The sequence below is a fragment of the Mycetomoellerius zeteki genome, unplaced genomic scaffold (genome assembly GCF_001594055.1).
Source record: "Mycetomoellerius zeteki isolate Tzet28-1 unplaced genomic scaffold, Tzet1.0 scaffold72, whole genome shotgun sequence".
Classification (NCBI taxonomy): domain Eukaryota; kingdom Metazoa; phylum Arthropoda; class Insecta; order Hymenoptera; family Formicidae; genus Mycetomoellerius; species Mycetomoellerius zeteki.
This window is the reverse complement of record NW_017257742.1, coordinates 137,146-155,335: the sequence shown is the minus strand read 5'-3', so window position 1 is coordinate 155,335 and position 18,190 is coordinate 137,146. Positions and strand designations below refer to the sequence as shown.

The 18,190-nt window shown below is 29.9% G+C and overlaps 2 protein-coding genes across 2 annotated transcripts; both read right to left on the bottom strand.

Annotated features, from left to right (window-relative positions):
* Positions 1 to 6,933: 6,933 nt before the first annotated feature.
* LOC108729268 (uncharacterized) lies at positions 6,934 to 9,783 on the bottom strand. The gene is made up of 5 exons (XM_018458294.1): positions 9,686 to 9,783; positions 8,923 to 9,064; positions 8,623 to 8,766; positions 8,376 to 8,527; positions 6,934 to 7,225 (listed from the first exon to the last, which is right to left on the bottom strand). The coding sequence occupies exons 1-5, from the start codon at positions 9,772 to 9,774 to the stop codon at positions 6,997 to 6,999; spliced, it is 756 nt and encodes a 251-aa protein (XP_018313796.1). The 5' UTR covers positions 9,775 to 9,783; the 3' UTR covers positions 6,934 to 6,996.
* Positions 9,784 to 11,719: 1,936 nt separating this feature from the next.
* LOC108729261 (uncharacterized) lies at positions 11,720 to 14,161 on the bottom strand. The gene is made up of 3 exons (XM_018458286.1): positions 14,079 to 14,161; positions 13,647 to 13,785; positions 11,720 to 11,926 (listed from the first exon to the last, which is right to left on the bottom strand). The coding sequence occupies exons 1-3, from the start codon at positions 14,141 to 14,143 to the stop codon at positions 11,720 to 11,722; spliced, it is 411 nt and encodes a 136-aa protein (XP_018313788.1). The 5' UTR covers positions 14,144 to 14,161.
* Positions 14,162 to 18,190: the final 4,029 nt, after the last annotated feature.

Here is an 18,190-nt window from a genome sequence, read left to right as displayed (position 1 = left end):
TGATGTTGCCTGGGTGGTTTCTATTCTTTCTTTTTTTTTTCAATACACGACCTTACGAATATATAAGAATCATTTAATAATTTTTGTATACTTCTAAACGTGATGAAAATTAAGTCATGAGAGCCATCATGTATATTAAGGATTAAAATTGTATTTAAGGTTACGTACTTAAGAAGATCTCAAATGTAAGAACCGATAAACATCGTCCTTAATCTTACAGCCTCTGGAACTTAAGAAAAGAATTACTTTCTCAGAATATCAATGTACGCGTGTGAGTGAGAGACAATAAGATCTCTTTATTTCTTAAGAAAGAAAATAACTTTTTTTTCTCTTGTTTCATTGAAACTTTCGCGTTTTGAATTATCATTTGGCACTCGTAACAGCATTGAAACAAACTAGACGGCAACTGCGCGTGGCAGCTTGTTATCGATTATCTTGTAAACACAGATTTAACCCTCCGGAGTTAACAATGAGTTTATTAGACTCGCTCGATTACAAATCTGTGTCAAAAATGTCAAACAATTCAATTTTCTTTGTTACATCTGCAAATTATTTTTATTAAAATATACTTATGATCTATTGATACCAATTAAAAATAATTTAACATCAATGTTATATAATTTCGCACTTCATAACGCAACTGTTATATAATACCATATGTTATTATAGTTAATCATCGAGTGCAAAATTATACATTGATTTATATTACTTATTAATTGTGTCGATTGAGAAGTATTAATTTTTTTATGTCATTCTGGTTCTTTGAAATTAATTAGTATATTTTTTAATTAACATAAATTAAATGGTTTTACTGACTCAGGGTCAGTACTGTATTGCGGATTTGACGTCAATTTTGGAAGGTTAATAACATTTCAATATTCAATCGAGTAATATCTCTTCACAGATCGCCCCAATTCTGTGTTTTTTTTTTCACAAATTAAAAATAGCCTTCCGTTTTGAACGATCGAAGCCTTCATTCACGCCGAAAATGAATGCGCCTTGGCGTTTAAGTAATGTATGTCCGCTACTGAATGGGCGTGCAGCTGCAGTCGCGTCACCCGCTGCGAAACGGCGCATCCGCTCTGCTCGTCGGCTTTATCGCGGCTCCGCGCGTAGACGCGCCGCGTCGCAACGAAACGTACGCGCTCATCGTCAGCTCGTTAAAGCTTGTCCGCTCGGCCCTGCTCGACCCGGCTCGGCATCACTCGGTCGGCCTCGGGCTCGACATGGGCCGTGGCGAGCCGCGCGATGTCCAGCATCAAGCCCGCAATTCGGCTGTTGGGAATCTCTCGGTCGTGATTTCAGGACCGAGGAGGAAAATCGATACAGAGATGCCACGACTAAGGCAACAGTATTCGGGCTACTCCTTAACAAGAACTAAATTCGTATAATTGTAGATATTCTATAACTGTAGTAATCAATAGAATTAAAGGATTATATGATCCAAGCTTTAGGTAAGCTTTAGTTTTAATGCACTTAGTGTTTATTATATGAGCAGGATTAGATGAGCTAAGCTGGGTTTTAATGCACTTACTGTTTATTATTCACTAGCATTAACGTTTATAGAAAGGGAAAGCCATTATAGTGGCACTGAAATAGTATTATATTTTGAGGCAAACATACAATAAAATAATAAATTATAACAAATTTCTTATTCAAGGAAAATTAAGCTGTAAGATTTGCAAAACCTCCGCTCTTTTAAAGATTAAAACTCAGTTTTGGTCATAATAATTTTTTAAACCTATTGATTGAATCTTAATTTTCTTTTACTTTAATGTTTCTACATTAATTCATCGTGCTTATGTACTCTTCATCGCATTACTAATTTATCTTTCTGCTTCTTTCTTAAATATTTTATAATTATAATTTGTTCATCTAATTATCGTACTTATGTACTGTTCGTTAAATTCACCTGATACTCTTGTACTATACAAAGCAGTAATCTGATGTCTAATATATGTGCATTTCTACATTCAATAAACTGTACTATTTTCACATGTTTATCGTTGATAATTAATTATTCAGGTTAGCCATCAAATCAGCCACGCCTATTGTAATATGCTTTTGATATTTTGTCATACACTATACGAGTTGCTTTCAATTTAACTGAACCTATACAGCGTTCAATAAAGCTATTATTATTATTATTATTAATTTAATTCTTAATAATTTGTAGGTGATATAGATACATCATTGAAAATACGATGATGTTTTATTTGATGATCAAATTATCGTTATGGAATGTTGCAGATTAATATCTCGACTATGATTAGCTTGACTAGATACATCGGATACTCCCCGATCAAACTATCATGTCCCATCGGATCAAGTGAACATCATGCGACATCGCACACTCTGCAACATTGCAAATACGATTAATTTTGTTTATTAATAGGCGCGTACTCGCCGCGGCCGACTTCGCGAAGCCGTGGCGACGGCACTCCTTTAGCAACCTTGCCCCATACAATCCCGCTTCATGATTCGCGTTTCTATTAATAGTCGCCTCACTCGTGAAGTATTCAAGGATCTGCCAAAGTAAAGGACTCCGCGAAATCACGCGAGAGTTGTTGCGAAACGAGAACTTATAACTTTATATCTGAGAAAGGCCGTATTGTCAAATTGAAGAACGTATAGGATCGCGAGTCTGAGAAATCAAGTATAAATTCGTAGAATCAAGGATAACTACAATCTAGAAAAAAAAATTTATATATATATACGTGTAAGAAATATAAGGAAAAGTGAAGTTACCATATTTATTTCGAAGACACAAGCGAGAAATAAATGAACAAACTGTCTTGAACTTACACGTGTATAAAAAATGCCTAAATATAAATCAATTTATAAATAAGAAGGAGCATACAACCACTTACGCAAGATGTTTTTTACACAAGTGTATATTTAAAATTTTTAATGTAAAAATTGACCGAAACGTTTACATTAAAAATTTTAAATATATGACTTGTGCAAAAAATATCCTGCGTATGTGACTGTATGCTCCTTCTTATTTATGTTTTATGTTATTGAGCCATATTTATTACATAAAATTACTCTAATAATTATTATAAAATTATAAATCAATCCATTTTTTTTTTCTGGGGTTAAATTTTTTAATTTCAAAGTAAGCAACGTTCATATATATTAAGTATTAATAAATAATAAAATTAAATTTGAGTCCAATTTAATACATTTTGTTCAGTTAAATTGTTTAACTCCATTGTTGTAGTTAAATTAATGACATATCGAGTAAAAGCAGTGACAACATACAGAAATGATTAAGAATAAATCAAATTGAATATAATTGATATTACGAATAATGTATCTATTTGTATGCGGTATACATGCAAGAAATGCAAGGAAAGTGTAAAGTTATCGTGTTTATTTGAACACGTAACACGTGCAAGAAACATAATAAGAAGAATATATATATGTAAATCTAGTACATAGATTTATTTTTATTTAGAAACCATTTTCACGAGAGAGACTTCCCGATGTTCATTACAATCCGGCGTAGGAAATCAATTTTATTCACATCTACGTCGTTGTACGAGTGATTCCAAGGAAATTAATTTTCGAACGCGAGAATTCCAATTCGAAGAAAATTAATTTTCTCCGAAATCAACGTTTTCACAAAGAGCCCATCGCACTGCGTACAATTTGACCGCTTATCTTCATCGTAAATCCCGATGGTCTCGCATGAACTTTTATCTCTCCGTTTCGTCGCATTTCTCCATATACATCCGTCGTCGCGTCGCGTTGCTAATCAGCGCCCAAGTTGAAGTAATATGTCGGCGTATCTCATATCAGTTTCCGCCTGGTCGGCAAATACAAAGAGACAAAGGAAGAAAAGAGAAAATCCTCGTTAGTTACATCTGCCCTTGTCCCCCACCACGAAACATTTCGGATTAATAATACCGCGTCAGACTGACGTGGATGCAGAAGTTGAAAGTGTGCTCTAGCAAGATAAAGTTACCTCCCATCTCCTGAAAACCATTATTGTCAAGCAGGCTTGAAAATTTTAAATTAAAGGAGATGATAAATATAATATCATAATACAAATAAATTATATCTTAACACTTGTGAAGTACTAATCGTTATTAACCGTTTTTTAGATTAATATTATATGTCTTATGTAAATAATAGGATTCCGAAATTTTTTGACTTCATATCCTTTATATTGATAAAATATTTGGTTTCTTTATTTTTATGGTAATTTATTCGCTTAATCTTTTTAGTGAATTAGAAACATTGATACTTCTAATATTTATATATATATATGTGTGTGTGTCTGTGTATTTATTTATATATTTATTTTGACATACAAAATGTCTCCAAAGTATGCCAAATTGATGTACGAACTCATACTTTTTCTAAGGCTTATAATTATTTAAAAAAAGTAACAATAAAAAATTGACAAAAGTTTATCGTCTGAAAAGCTACTGTTTTGTAAATTATAATTTCGTCATTAATAATGAATGTGACTGATTTAATTTATTAATTGTAAATCTTCTCGAAAGATCAACGATTTTAACGTCGAGATAACTGAGAAATCGGCTTTAATTCCGACAGCTTCCAGTAAATCTGTCGACACAAATGCATCGAGAGAGAGTCAGCTTCGTCGAGATGCATCCAGGATGTCTGTGCGACGCGGTAGCGGGTAATGCAGTTTATAATCCTTCGGCATGCAGGTATCATAATCAATAATAGGGAGGGATGTTGCATAGTAGGTGCACGTAGATAGACAATAGCGGCTTTCTCTCGGTTCACTATACTGAGTATCTGATCCAGTATGTGAAGCACAAACGGACAAACCAGATAGGTATGCCTCGATATCATCGTGGATAATGGAAGCACGCGATTCTGTCGTGAATCGTACAATTCGTCCTCTCGACAGCTGAGATATTGTGGACTGTCTAGAGTCGAGCTAAATAGAACTTTTAAGAATAGCGAGTCTCAACTCATGCAAATTCATATAAATTTATGCGGTAAATCGCACTTTTGTACATTAAGAAAGAAATGTTCATTCAACTAAATTAATTAATTTAATTTTGTTTTTATTTTTTCGCTGTGAGGAATGTACGTATTTAAATTAAATGTAATGTATTTGACTTAAATACGAAAAAAATAAAGACAACTAAATAAATTTAGTCAAATAAACAATTTTTTCTCAGTGTAATAACAATTGGATAAAAATATTATATAATTTTATACAAAATATTTCGTAACTAAAAATTAAATTCGGATAAAATAGTTTTACGCAAGATAGAAATATACTTTCTCCGTTTGTTAAATGAATATCACATAAATGTGCATTTGTAAATGCTGTTTTAATAACGTAGACGTATAATGATTATACACGTTACAAATGTTAATTAAATTATATGAGTAAACAGACAGTCTTTGTATCTACATACACCTGATGATAGGCAACCACCGCCGCAGGTATGTATTAACGCATAATGTTCACTAGGGGAAAGGCAATGTCATTAAGTTTCTGCTTCTATTATATTAATTTTCTTCATTAATTAATGATAAAAGTAAAGCGAGAAGGCCAGGTGTAATCTATAAAACATTTTAAATATAATAAAATAAGTTAAAACATATATTCTATTTAGGATTAGAAATACAGAGCGGTCAATTTTTTCGGTTAATATTATATTTCTCTTGTAAAAGATAGAATTTTAAAATTCTTTTCAACGATTACGTTTTACTAAAATGAAATATTTGGTTTTTCATTACTTTATTTTCATAGCAATTTATTTACTTGACCCTTTTAATAAATACGAAGCGTTAGTATTTTTCTTTGTGTTATAACAACAAATTGGCTTCTATTAAAAGGGTACTTGTTTGGGACAGGGATAAATTAATAGGCGTGTTTGGATGAGCGCAAAGCAGGACGGTTAAAATGAAATATATGTATAATATTAGTATTGGCACTTGGAATCGGTCGGCGCTATCGATCGCCGGTTCACGCTTGCGATATCCGCAATGTTGTATGTATAAACAAGATTACCACGCGCACCTCTCGTGATATCCTCGGAGACCACCCCCCGTGGACTTTCATGGAGCTATCTCTATGCAGATTGCGCTATCGCCATTCGCGACCAAAACAACGGCGTCAAGACGCGACATGCCGGAGAGAAACCCGACTAAGTTTAATAAGATTAAGCGGCTAATGCTCGCGAAAGCAGCTTAACAGTGTTGTAAGTAATGCATATTGATCGTCGCTTTAGGTAGTTTGACTACTCGCCCATCGAAACTACCATAATTTGTCGTCGCTCATAAGCAAAGTGTATACATCAAATAGTTTTCAACACTCCGTAAAGTTAGACGTGCGTCTGTTAATGATATATTGTTCGTAGAGATATTTCTTCGGATTTATTTATTGTCATATTTATGATTATTATGTTAAATGATAAAAATAATCAATATCTTTTTTATAGAATAAAAAATAATTTACTTGCGAAGATACTTTACATTACGAAGTAAGTTGATGAACAAGGACATACTTCAATTTTCAAGCTCAATTTTATGAATTAGAGATGTATATTGCACATATTTTTTAATAAAATGGAAAAACTATGAAAAAATTACAGATTTTTCTAATTGTATTTATTTAAAAGTATATAAAAAAAATAATTTTGACTTATTTAAAAATTATTTCAATAAAAAGTAGACACGTTTTTAAAAAATAATTGAAAATTTTTGTTTAAAATATAAAATTATTAAATATTGTTAAGTATAAATGTTGAACTTATTGAACTATTTCATATGTATATAGCATTTATTTTTACGCAAAAATAAATTGCCAATTTTAGTCACTTTTACAGTGATTACATAGACCTGATACTCGTATATTCTTAAACTTTGGACAATAAAATGGACAATGCTTGGAGATCAGTGATAAATGCTTGATGCTGATATTATGAGCGTTCAATGATTTAATTGGCTTATATTTTTAGGCTACAAAATCATGAATATACCGTATAATAACAAGGATTAATTATTAAATTTCGATTTTGCAATGTCGAGCCATTTATCTATTATTGTCGTGCGATTTGACTGTGAAGTATTTGTGTTCCATATATCAAGTTGTATGCCGAAATTCGATTTAACACGATTCTCAATGACGTGTAATATGGGGTTTCGGAAAACCACTGTGATTATTTTAGTCAAGGCGTTCACAACAGGATCCAGAAGATTACCCCCGAATTGTAGATCGAATTTCCTACGAAAGACGAAAGTAAAAAGAAAATTATTACGCGAATGAAATTGGCAAAAACTTATGATATACTTATGTTTGTAAATCGTTCATAAATTAAATTAAACTTGTAAATAAATTTGCGAATTAAATCAAGAGATTACATAAATATTTCGTAGCCATCAGATAAAAGAAGATGCTTGCGATAGTACCAGATGTTGAAAATAAAAGTATCAGTGATATATCTTGATAAACTTCAATTGAAATTTTTACAGGGCGATTATTACCATTTCTCGTGACGGTATATTAAACAGGTGCAGTAGCGAAACAATTTAGTAGATAATAATAATATCCGATATCTGCGCTTATCAAATGCAGATATCGGACAGTGATTATTTACTACATCGTTTCGTTACTACATCTGTTTAATGTGCCGTTATGAAAACAACTCAGTCCTATCATCAATCAATAGAATATAATTTATGATATTCAAAATCGATAAATATTTGATAAATATTTGCGCTCGATTTGATCGCATAAAATCCCTACGCGTCTTTTATGTACAACGAGTAAATAACTGAAAGAAAAAAATGATAGCAATTATCATAATTTAACTATAATTTAGTAATTTTCGATACTAACTATATATTTTTAAAATGAAATTACAAATATATAATTAATATTATTAATATTTTAGCAGCAACTGAGGTGTACTAAAACAAAATGTAAGTCATTTTTTAATTTTTCAAAAGAAAGGAAAAATTTATTTTTTAAAAAACTATTATTTAAAAAATTTTATAAAAAATTACTGTAGTAACTAAAAATATGAGCCATCAGTTTCCGCAAAAATTTTTAAGTACTATACTAACTTTTTAAAAAATTGTGTTCAAAGTTGTTAAAATTTCAAAATGTAAGTTCAAGTAAAAATGTAAACGTTGTAGATCCAAATAAAAATATCAATTGTACAATGGACCTACAACGTTTTAAATTGCAGTACCCATTTTTCCTCCACTTATAACAGCATTAAACATTTAATTTTAACATTTATTTTTCATGGCACGCCTCAACTATAAAAATGGAGCTAATCAGAGTTATTTTACCACGCAATTATAATACAAATATATAATATGAAACATTTTTTTCTCAGTGTACAAAATGAAACACAAGAAATACTTATCAGACATTAGAGAACTTTATGGAATCGAGAAGTAAGTAGTATTTATTTAGATCAATCACCACCACGACGTTGACATCAAGGTTGTGTAAACGACCATACACATTACCTTTTCTCTTATATAGTAAATGCTTAAGATTATAATCGTAATTAAACTGAAAATTATAAAAATATAATTTTGAGATATATAAATCTTCTATAAATTGTAGAGGCTTTTTAATATTAATTAACATATCTGTCTTGTTCTTACGCTTATAACTTCAAATCCCAAATTCATATCCATCGTCAAAAGTAAGTCCTTATATTTTGCAGTTACATGTTGGGTGCGCTTTACCAGCGATAAATTTTGTATCCATCCATTCTTGAGGTCGAGATTTCCCTTGAGTTTTCCAGTCTAAAAGTATTATTTCCAAATATAATCGGAATAAAATATTATCTTAACTATCATTAGTGCCATAGAAAGATAAACTTCGATTTATCATTTTTTACAAAATTTAACAAAAGTCTTTGTGGGAATAAAGATTTTATTATTAGTTTCATTTTTACATACCAAATGTGGGAAAATATGTGTAGAAACGTTGGGGAGTTGCATAGGATCCATTTCATTGTTCAAAATGAGTTGACGTACGACAGGCAATAGAGTATCAACTACTTTATCAAGATTCGCTCTTATTTCTACATTTTGCCCAGGACTGCATAGTACAAAAATACATGTTCGTTGAACGCTTCATTTACAATTTATTTAAATGAAACCACAGTATGTAATTTTCGAAGTGCGTATATATATTAATTACGTAAAAATTTTGCATATATATACGTATATATATAGGTATATAAAACGTATATAAAAACTTCAAATTTTATTTCTTGAATATTTGGCGCATAGGATTTTTTTAGTTATCACAAAGTTAACTGCAAATTTCAATAACCCTTTATTCGCGTGGGGTGCCCAGTCTTAGAAATTCGTTAAATGTATGAATACTATTTATGCATATTATATTTAGCGCAAATTGTTTTTTAAATTAAATAAATATTTTTAATTAAATAAGTATTTATCTCTTTATCTAAAGGATGTTATCAATCTTAATTTATCAAAGAGAACAATAAAAATTGAGATATAATATTGGTGTGTCAGAAACATCTCATGTAATTACATCGCGAGTAATTATGTTAAAAATTCTGTGCAAGTAATGTATAAAGTTAAAGGTATACATGAGAAAGAAAAGTTTTATTCTTTGTAAAATGCAATACGAAGATTTAATTACAGAATAACAAAAGTAAAATCATGAAAAATTATGAGAATATGAACTTACTCATTGCTTTCTTCGATAGTAAGAGGTGTACTATGCACTATGCACACTATGATCCCGAGGAAGAAAGTCAATTGTATTTGACTAGCCATGATAGCGGTAACAATTCAATTTCCGAAGATATGACGGTTTCCTCAATATTTATTCATTTTCTGACATCTGATTACGTCTTATCGATTTGATAATATTCGAAGCAGTTAGATATCACGAAATCATTTAATGACAATCTAAAGATCTTTCTACTAATATAACAGCATTACGAAAAACGATTGCAGTGTCAAAATTGTGATACATGTAGTTAAAGGATTTTTTTACAAAAACTAAACTAGTCTAAGAAGTTAAAAAAGGATACAACTTTCACTTTTTCGCGACCATTCGGAGATCGTTTTATTTTTATATTTTCTTACGTATTTTTTTTTATGGAAACCGAAAATTATCATAAGAAAATATAGAAATAAAACGATCTCTAAAGGGTCATAAAAAAAGTTATATTCTCCTTTCAAGAAACTTTTTATCTTCAAATTATTCATTGCATTTATAAATATGGATTTTTTTCCGAATATACAATAAATACAAACTTTTAAGCTCTTATATAATCTTCATTTTAAAAAAATTCTCATTATATTTTTTAATAACAGATTCATATTGACTTAATGTGTCGAACAATATCTGACTAATCAATTCAAAGATAATTCCAGGACATTTCAAGTAAAAATCCTGGTTTTTCCAGGTTAATTAATTTTCATCAGTTGATTAATTTTCATTGATTCGCACAAATATTATATGTTTTTTGTGTGTGTATTCAAATTAGAATTCTATATGACGAATTAATTAAAACGCAAATAAATTTGGAAAAATATTATTTAATGTTTTATAAATAATAATGGAATATTTAACACAAACGATAATTTCTCTGCTATATTCTATTTTATAATTGCAGACAATAAATCCAAGTTTTCTATTAGTGACTTGTCTTAATGCATCTTTAAGGGAAGGTTTATATCGAAACACAACTTTTCTTTTTATTAACGTATCACAAACATATCTTTATAAAATTCTTAATTTATTGAAGCTTCGTTAAATTATTAATCTAATTTTCAATGTCCGCACTTGCTTTTAAAGCTTCATCTAAAATGATCATAAAGTTCAGCGTTACCGACATAATTCTTGCGGATATGCGGGAAATAGTTCTTATTTCTTTCTCTTTTCATGATCTAATTTTTTTTTATAAAAGAATAACAAAAATTCCAGGTCAGTCCTGAAATTGTAGGTGTTTTTCAGGATACATTAAATTCAAGGATAATGCCAAAATTTAAAGGATATTCAAGGATCCCTGAGGTTGCTCTCATAAATAAATGTACAAACATTAAAATAATTTAATGTATTTATGAACGTACAATATAAATTATACAACATATCGTATTAAGAAATTAATATTTGTGAATATTGATTCATCATTTCATCATATGTTTTAAATTTTTTGAGAAATTTGTTCATTTTGTTGAGGTACGCTTGAATTGCTTTTGCCCCTTCGTTTTGAATAACTTTCACAAGGGTGTTCTTAAAGAACGGAATTACGATTTTTACAATTAATGTTTTTATGCGATCTACATCTCCGTTCCTATTTTTGATTGTGACGTTAATGCCACTGCAATAATATACCGCATAATTGAGTAATTAAGTTCAGAATAAAATTTCTTCATAAATAAACAAAAATATATCATGAAAAAAACATAGATTCTACACAATATAATTTGTGATTAACAATACCTTGGAAGTTGTAAGTCAAACTCGTCGAGAAATAAAGAGGTATCCGATACGTTAAATGAGACGCAAAATTTAGCGCGTACATTTTTTGTTAAAGCTAAAATGCGGCCATCATAATGGAAAAAAAACACTTTTATAGCGAAATCGTACAATACCTGAATATAAAAACAATTATTTTTAAGACAGAATATTATAATTACATGTAGTATATATATATATATATACAACTAAATGCTTACAATTAATTTATAATTTCATTTAGCAAGCTTCTTAAAGAAACGAGAGAATGGAGAAATTTTTTACCTCTAATTGTTTAAATTCGAAGCCAATATTCAGTTTTAATAATTTATTTTTGTAATTCATAGTAGCGTCGCCATAACGCTTCAAGTTGGACAAATGTTTCAATATTCCAGAGTGCAAAGAGAGGTCAGCTTTGAATGGAATTGGTTCGGCATGTTTTGAAGTTTGTGGAAAATTCTGGCATAAAATTAAAATAAATATATTAAGTCTTAATAAAATTGATATATAATTTCGTTATCGTGATCGAGTTAAACACGTTTTATCATGTAGCAAACCTAACGCGAAATCAAGTGGCGATGTGGATAGGTAAGCAAGACGTATAAGATTTCGTTGTTTATTATCACAGCTGCATTATCTCCATGCATGCTTCAAAATAATAAAATGTAACGCGAAACCAAAAACAATGTATACACCTTATCGATAATTTTTAATAAACATGTCTTTCCTGCAGTGGCGCGATTACAGATGATTTTATGCAATTTCAAATTAAGTAATTAATTTGCTTTTAAATGTGACATTACTTTTCAAGCGAGTAAAAACTCTATTCAATTATATATATAAATGAATTAATTATACTTCTATCAAATAGTCCAAAATATATATAAAGGTGCTTGCAAACGTTAAAATTGTTAACCTTTCGGAGTCGACGGAAAAATTTTTAACGCGGTTACTGACGTTGAGTTTGTAAGACCTATTTATTTTATCTACGTTACTTAAAAGGCATTAATTAATTTCAAGGAAATAGACTGACGTAACAGAATGACGATAAGAATAATCTAAATTTGTAGGTGTAGCATAAAGAAAATTGAATTCTGTAATATATTTTTGATAAACAGATATATATTTTTGATAACAGATTTATAAATAAGTGAGCTCCAACTATACCTATTATTAGCTCTGAAGGATTAATACAAATGTTAATATTAATAAGGAAACTTACAGACAGTATAAATTATTCCAGTAATATTGCAAAAACTTTGCAACGTTTCATAAATATATTACAAATATTATTGTAAGCTTCTGTGCTATATGGGTTGAAGAGAGAGAGAGAGAGAGAGAGAGAGAGAGTATACAAAAAATATTATAAAATATTATTTAATCTTCTAAAAAATACTTTACTCCTTTAATCCTCAATTCTCACGAAAAGCCTTCGAAATATATTCTCTTTATTTGAGATAAAGAGGAACTCATTCAATTTCATGGTAGTACCGTAAGATAAATGACTTAATTCGCGCTCGACGTGATACGGGAAGAGCATTTGCACTGAACGGCGGCTTTGAACTTCAGCTCGAACTCGCCTTCTACCTCGGTTTCTACCGAGTGAAACCTTGATTTCACTCTCTCGTTCAAGTTCAAAGTTATTGCGCGTCAGCCTTCGAAGCGTCAAAAATGAGATCAACGAAAACGAGGCGAGGGTTGACCTCGGCGTTCGACCGTGATCCACCACGGTCCAAGGTCAACGCTCGAAAGTGTCATCCCGGGATTCACTCTCGCTCTCGTCCAAGGCCCAACTTTTCGGTTTCGCTTTCTACGGTCCCGAGGTTAAACAGTGCGCTCGCTTTCGTATCGCGGCCCGCTGACCTCGAATCCCAGCTCTGACCCCGAAACCCAGCTTTCTCTTGATTTTCGAGGCAACCTCTCGCGATTGTGAGGGAACGTGCACGCGTTTACTGTAATAACGGACTCTTACGTAATTGGTTTCTCGATGGCATTACTCGATTCACGCTGAATTCAAACTTACAGTGCATTACTTGAACCTTTGTGAAGACCTGTTGTAATGTGTTACGACAAATATTTGTTGTTTAATTAAACATAATTAGTAATAAATAATTAAATAAGCTCTCTCACGATTTAACTGTTTCTTTTATTTTATAAATTGATTAAGAACGTTACGTACCACCCACAATTTTTTCGTAGTTGGTGGGAGATCGAGGGGGTCCAGGCCATAATCGACAATAAATTGCGAAATTTGATGAATAGAACGATCTATAAGACCATTTAGATTAGCACTCGCAAATCTGTTGTCAGCAACATTCCTATAATTACTAAAAATTTATGTTTATCTTGATTTAAGGTAGATCCTATTTTAAATAATATTAAAAAGAAGTTAAATTGAAAAATGAAACAAGCTTTACATAATGAAATAAAAGAATTTACAAACAAAGTATAATTAATTATTCTATGTAACGTACATTTAGAAGATATTTCTAAGATTTAAAATAGATTCTTTTAAATTGACATCGAAAAATTAAAAATAAAGTTAAAATAATAACATAGAAAAGTTAAAATAGTAATTTTTAATATGAGTAAAATGTTATCGCACACTTACAAAGTTTCTAACTCGGCCGAGATCAAAGGAATAAATATCAGAACGTAAACGAGCTTCATGGTCATTGTAACGAGAGTATCTCAAATTCCTATTAAAACTTCGCTTTTATAAATTTCTCAAATAAATTTGAGAGGGATTATTAGATTAAGTCCCACTCTTTCTATTAATCTTGTTGATGATCATCAGTCAAAATTATATATTTAGATTACGTTTTTATCGCACGTCAGCCATCAAGCTAATGATGAAAAATAAAGAATAAGAGGAAAAATAAACAATATTATCAGAAATACTTAAAGTATAAAATGAAAATATAAATCATGTTAAGCAATAAAAAAAGAAGCATACATTACGTAGCGCAATGCCATGTATTTAAAAAATCTTTCGTTACCGATTTAATTAATGGTCAAACTATTAAATGTCCAATACTGTCGAATCTTGATTATCAAATTGTCCGATTTGCTATATAAGAATTACAATAATTTTTTTATTGTTATGTCGGAGAATCACAATTTTATGAAAAATAATGTCACTTATATAAAGTCAAACAAGCTGTGCGAATCATGAGTAATATATTGTATTATTATTTATATCCGATTTACCATATTATTATTAAATTGTCCAATTTAGTATTTAAAACAAATATAATGTGAGAAAATTGGTCAACATTAAAAGTTTTTTAAAAATTAATTTAAACTTAATCAAAAGAACGAGACTTCTTACAGAGATGTTGATGGTTCGAGCAATAGACACGTAATAAGTTATAAAACAAATCGCACAAAGAGAGAAAAACAAAACATCAAGAATTTACGTCTCCTTGTAAATAAATTAACATATAACGGGTCTGACGATAACGTGTCATTTTGTAAATTCAAATCTCGTATCTGTTTTTTTATGTAAATCATCTCTGATAACAATCTTTTATTTAAAATTTTATCTTCATCTATAATATTTTAACATTGTCCCAATGAAAATCGTGTAATTATTCAATTCTATGCTTTGTGATAACCGAAGACTGAGTCGTGTTCCAATTAATATGATTTCTGTGTTCAGAGATGCGCGTTTTTAAACATCTACTCGTTTGGCCAACGTATGACGCGTCACAATCCTTACAATCAATTTTATAAATCACGTTGGAATGAGGCAACGTTGGAAGAGTATCTTTTTGTATCTTAATAAAAACTATTTAACTTATTAATACCTATATATGTCATTCGTACTAAATATTACGTATGCAATATTAATAGATTTAAATGCGACAAGTTTTCTTATATAGTTAATATCGCAAAGACGCTCATTAATAAGTTTTTTAATTATTGTTGTTAGTTGATTTTTTAAAAATTGTTTAATATGCAAAAACGCTCGTTAAAAATACAAGTTCGTTATAACATACAAGATGGTTATCATTAATGTTACCTATATTCTCTTGCAGTTACTCTATTTACTTCCTTTGACACTGAAATAATTCAGTTGTTACATTCAAAATTGACTTTGATCGTTGTGTAGACACACACAATTTCCAGACTAAGATTAATTTAATATAATTTAAATTCCTTGAATTATATGTTCGAAATTAAATTTATTGTATTGATTTAACACACCTGTGTTTATTTGCAATGACTTACAAGAATGCGTGCAAAAAAGTTTATGTAAAATTCGATAACCAAAGATTTTAAATATTATATGACATATGGCGCTACGTAAATCCTGCGGGTGATGTATGCTCCTTTTATTGCTTGCATTTATTAACCACTTTTTATGTATTTACATTTATAAATCATATCGCGATACAAAACGTAGCTTTCCTGCGTTTTATATCGATATATGAAATAGCAATACATATATCGTCTGATCTGAATATTATCTAATCTGAATATCACGTAAACATGGAGTGTTAATCGTTAAAGCAAAATAGCAGAATTGGAAAGTAACGCGTTACTTGTAACTTGTAACACCGTTACGTTATCGTTAATTTATTCGTTTTTGGTAACGATCGTTACTTACTTTCGTATATAATGGTAACATCGTTACATTTTTACTCTAATAATAGTAACGAATTTATTTTTATTGTTACTTTAATTTCCAATTATCTTTATATCTTCAGTGGAATGCATTATTTTTCATTAGATAAAAATATTTCATTTAAATAGAAATTTTAGTATTGAAAAGTATTTTGTATTTTATATCTTAAACTGTATTCTAATAGTCATTTTGAATACTGAAAATCTATAGTAATGTGAATTATAAATTTTCAGTATTGACAATGAATATTGGAATACATTTTTAATAAAGAATACATTTTAACGATATTAAAATAAACGTTTTAGTATCTTAAGACCATCTTAGATATTGTTTAAGATGATCTTGAAATAGGAACAGATATATAACAATACCGGCCATTATTTCTATTTAACGATCAGGTAAAGTCGATCTCTACCCAAAGATTTTTCAACATTCGTTATCGACGCAGAATCGACTTCGTTACGTGGCGCTCTCTATATACAGTAAAATGTATTCAATTAATATAAAACATTGCAAGATTTAATTAAATTAATATTTCATGAATTCCATTTTTTTAATCATCATTCGATTTCGACAAGGAATTGAAATACAAGTTGCATCATAGTTTCACGAATACTAATTTAAAAAATTCAAAGAAATTTTTTATTTAAATTTTATTATTTTTGATTTTATTAAAAAGTTTTACAATTTACATAGCAAAATATTATAGAAATAAAAAGTAATAAATATGAAAATCAAATTAGTGATATTGAAATCATTACATATGTTAATGACTATACATATAATAATTTAAACAATAAGATGATAGAATAGAAATTAAATAATCTTCTAACTCATAGAAATTTAATTAGTTTCACAATATAAAAATGTTTTGATTAATCTTTATCAAAATATAAAAACTTTAAGTGTGACGTTATTAAACATTTTTACAAAGTTAGAATATCATTTAATTTCTTACTTCTGTCACCTTACTGTTTAAATTATTATATGTATATTTATTTTCATAATTTTTATATCATTCATTCATCATATTTATTATTTCTAATTCCTAGATTATTTTGCAATAAAAACTGTATAGGTGTCGTAGATATTTACCAGAGCAAGCAGAATATATAAATTAATTTTTTGCTAAATGACTCGTTTCTTAATACCGGAAACAACAATCGACGAAATGAATGGTAATTTTGTTATCGTTTATATCTTAGATATTATTCAAAATTTGTTAAAAACACTTTTTATCTTTTTCTACATATCTATTATTTTTATCAACTTTTAAATTCCTGGCACTGCGACGCACCGGGAAGTAGTCACGAGTTGAAAAACAAACTTGTTTGTCGGCCCTGGCGAATGACGTCCTCGACGGATTGTTTACGATGGACCAATCGCAGTTCGAGGAAATGTGGGTGTATATCGTGACGTGTATCTTTACTACTACGCTTTAATTACGAAATCTGATGCGTAAGAGCGTGCGCACATCACGATTATACGTCGACACAACTAAAAACAATTGTAAAGCCTCGTCTAGATAAGTCGTGGCACGCAAAAAGCATTCGCACTCGCATTCGCGACAGCCAATCGAAAGCGTCAATAATATTAATGACAGCTTTTAATTCGTTATCGCCAATGCGTTTTGCATGTTGCGACTTATCTGTTATATATTGACCGCATTAATAGAACGGCACTTCTCTATTCGATTACATCGTCACCTCGCTCTGCACTATCATATTTCAATAACAGAAAGATATTATTATATAATATATAGTGTACTTACTTAAAAGCTGTTTAATCAGTATCTTGTTAATTTCTTACTTTTAAAACTTTATTTTAATAAAACTCTAAGTACTAACATTGAATTTTAATGGAATGATATTTTCTCAGAAGCAATAAGATAATAATACTTCGTATTAAATTAAAATCTTAATAAAAATTAATATGACAATCTTGCGTTTCGCGGGTTTTCTCCGTGTTCAGATCCATTCTTGGAATGCCAACGTTTCGTGAACCTTGCAGTTCACTTCATCAGGGCGAGGAGCAGCTCCTCGCCCTGATGAAGTGAACTGCAAGGTTCACGAAACGTTGGGATTCCAAGCAAG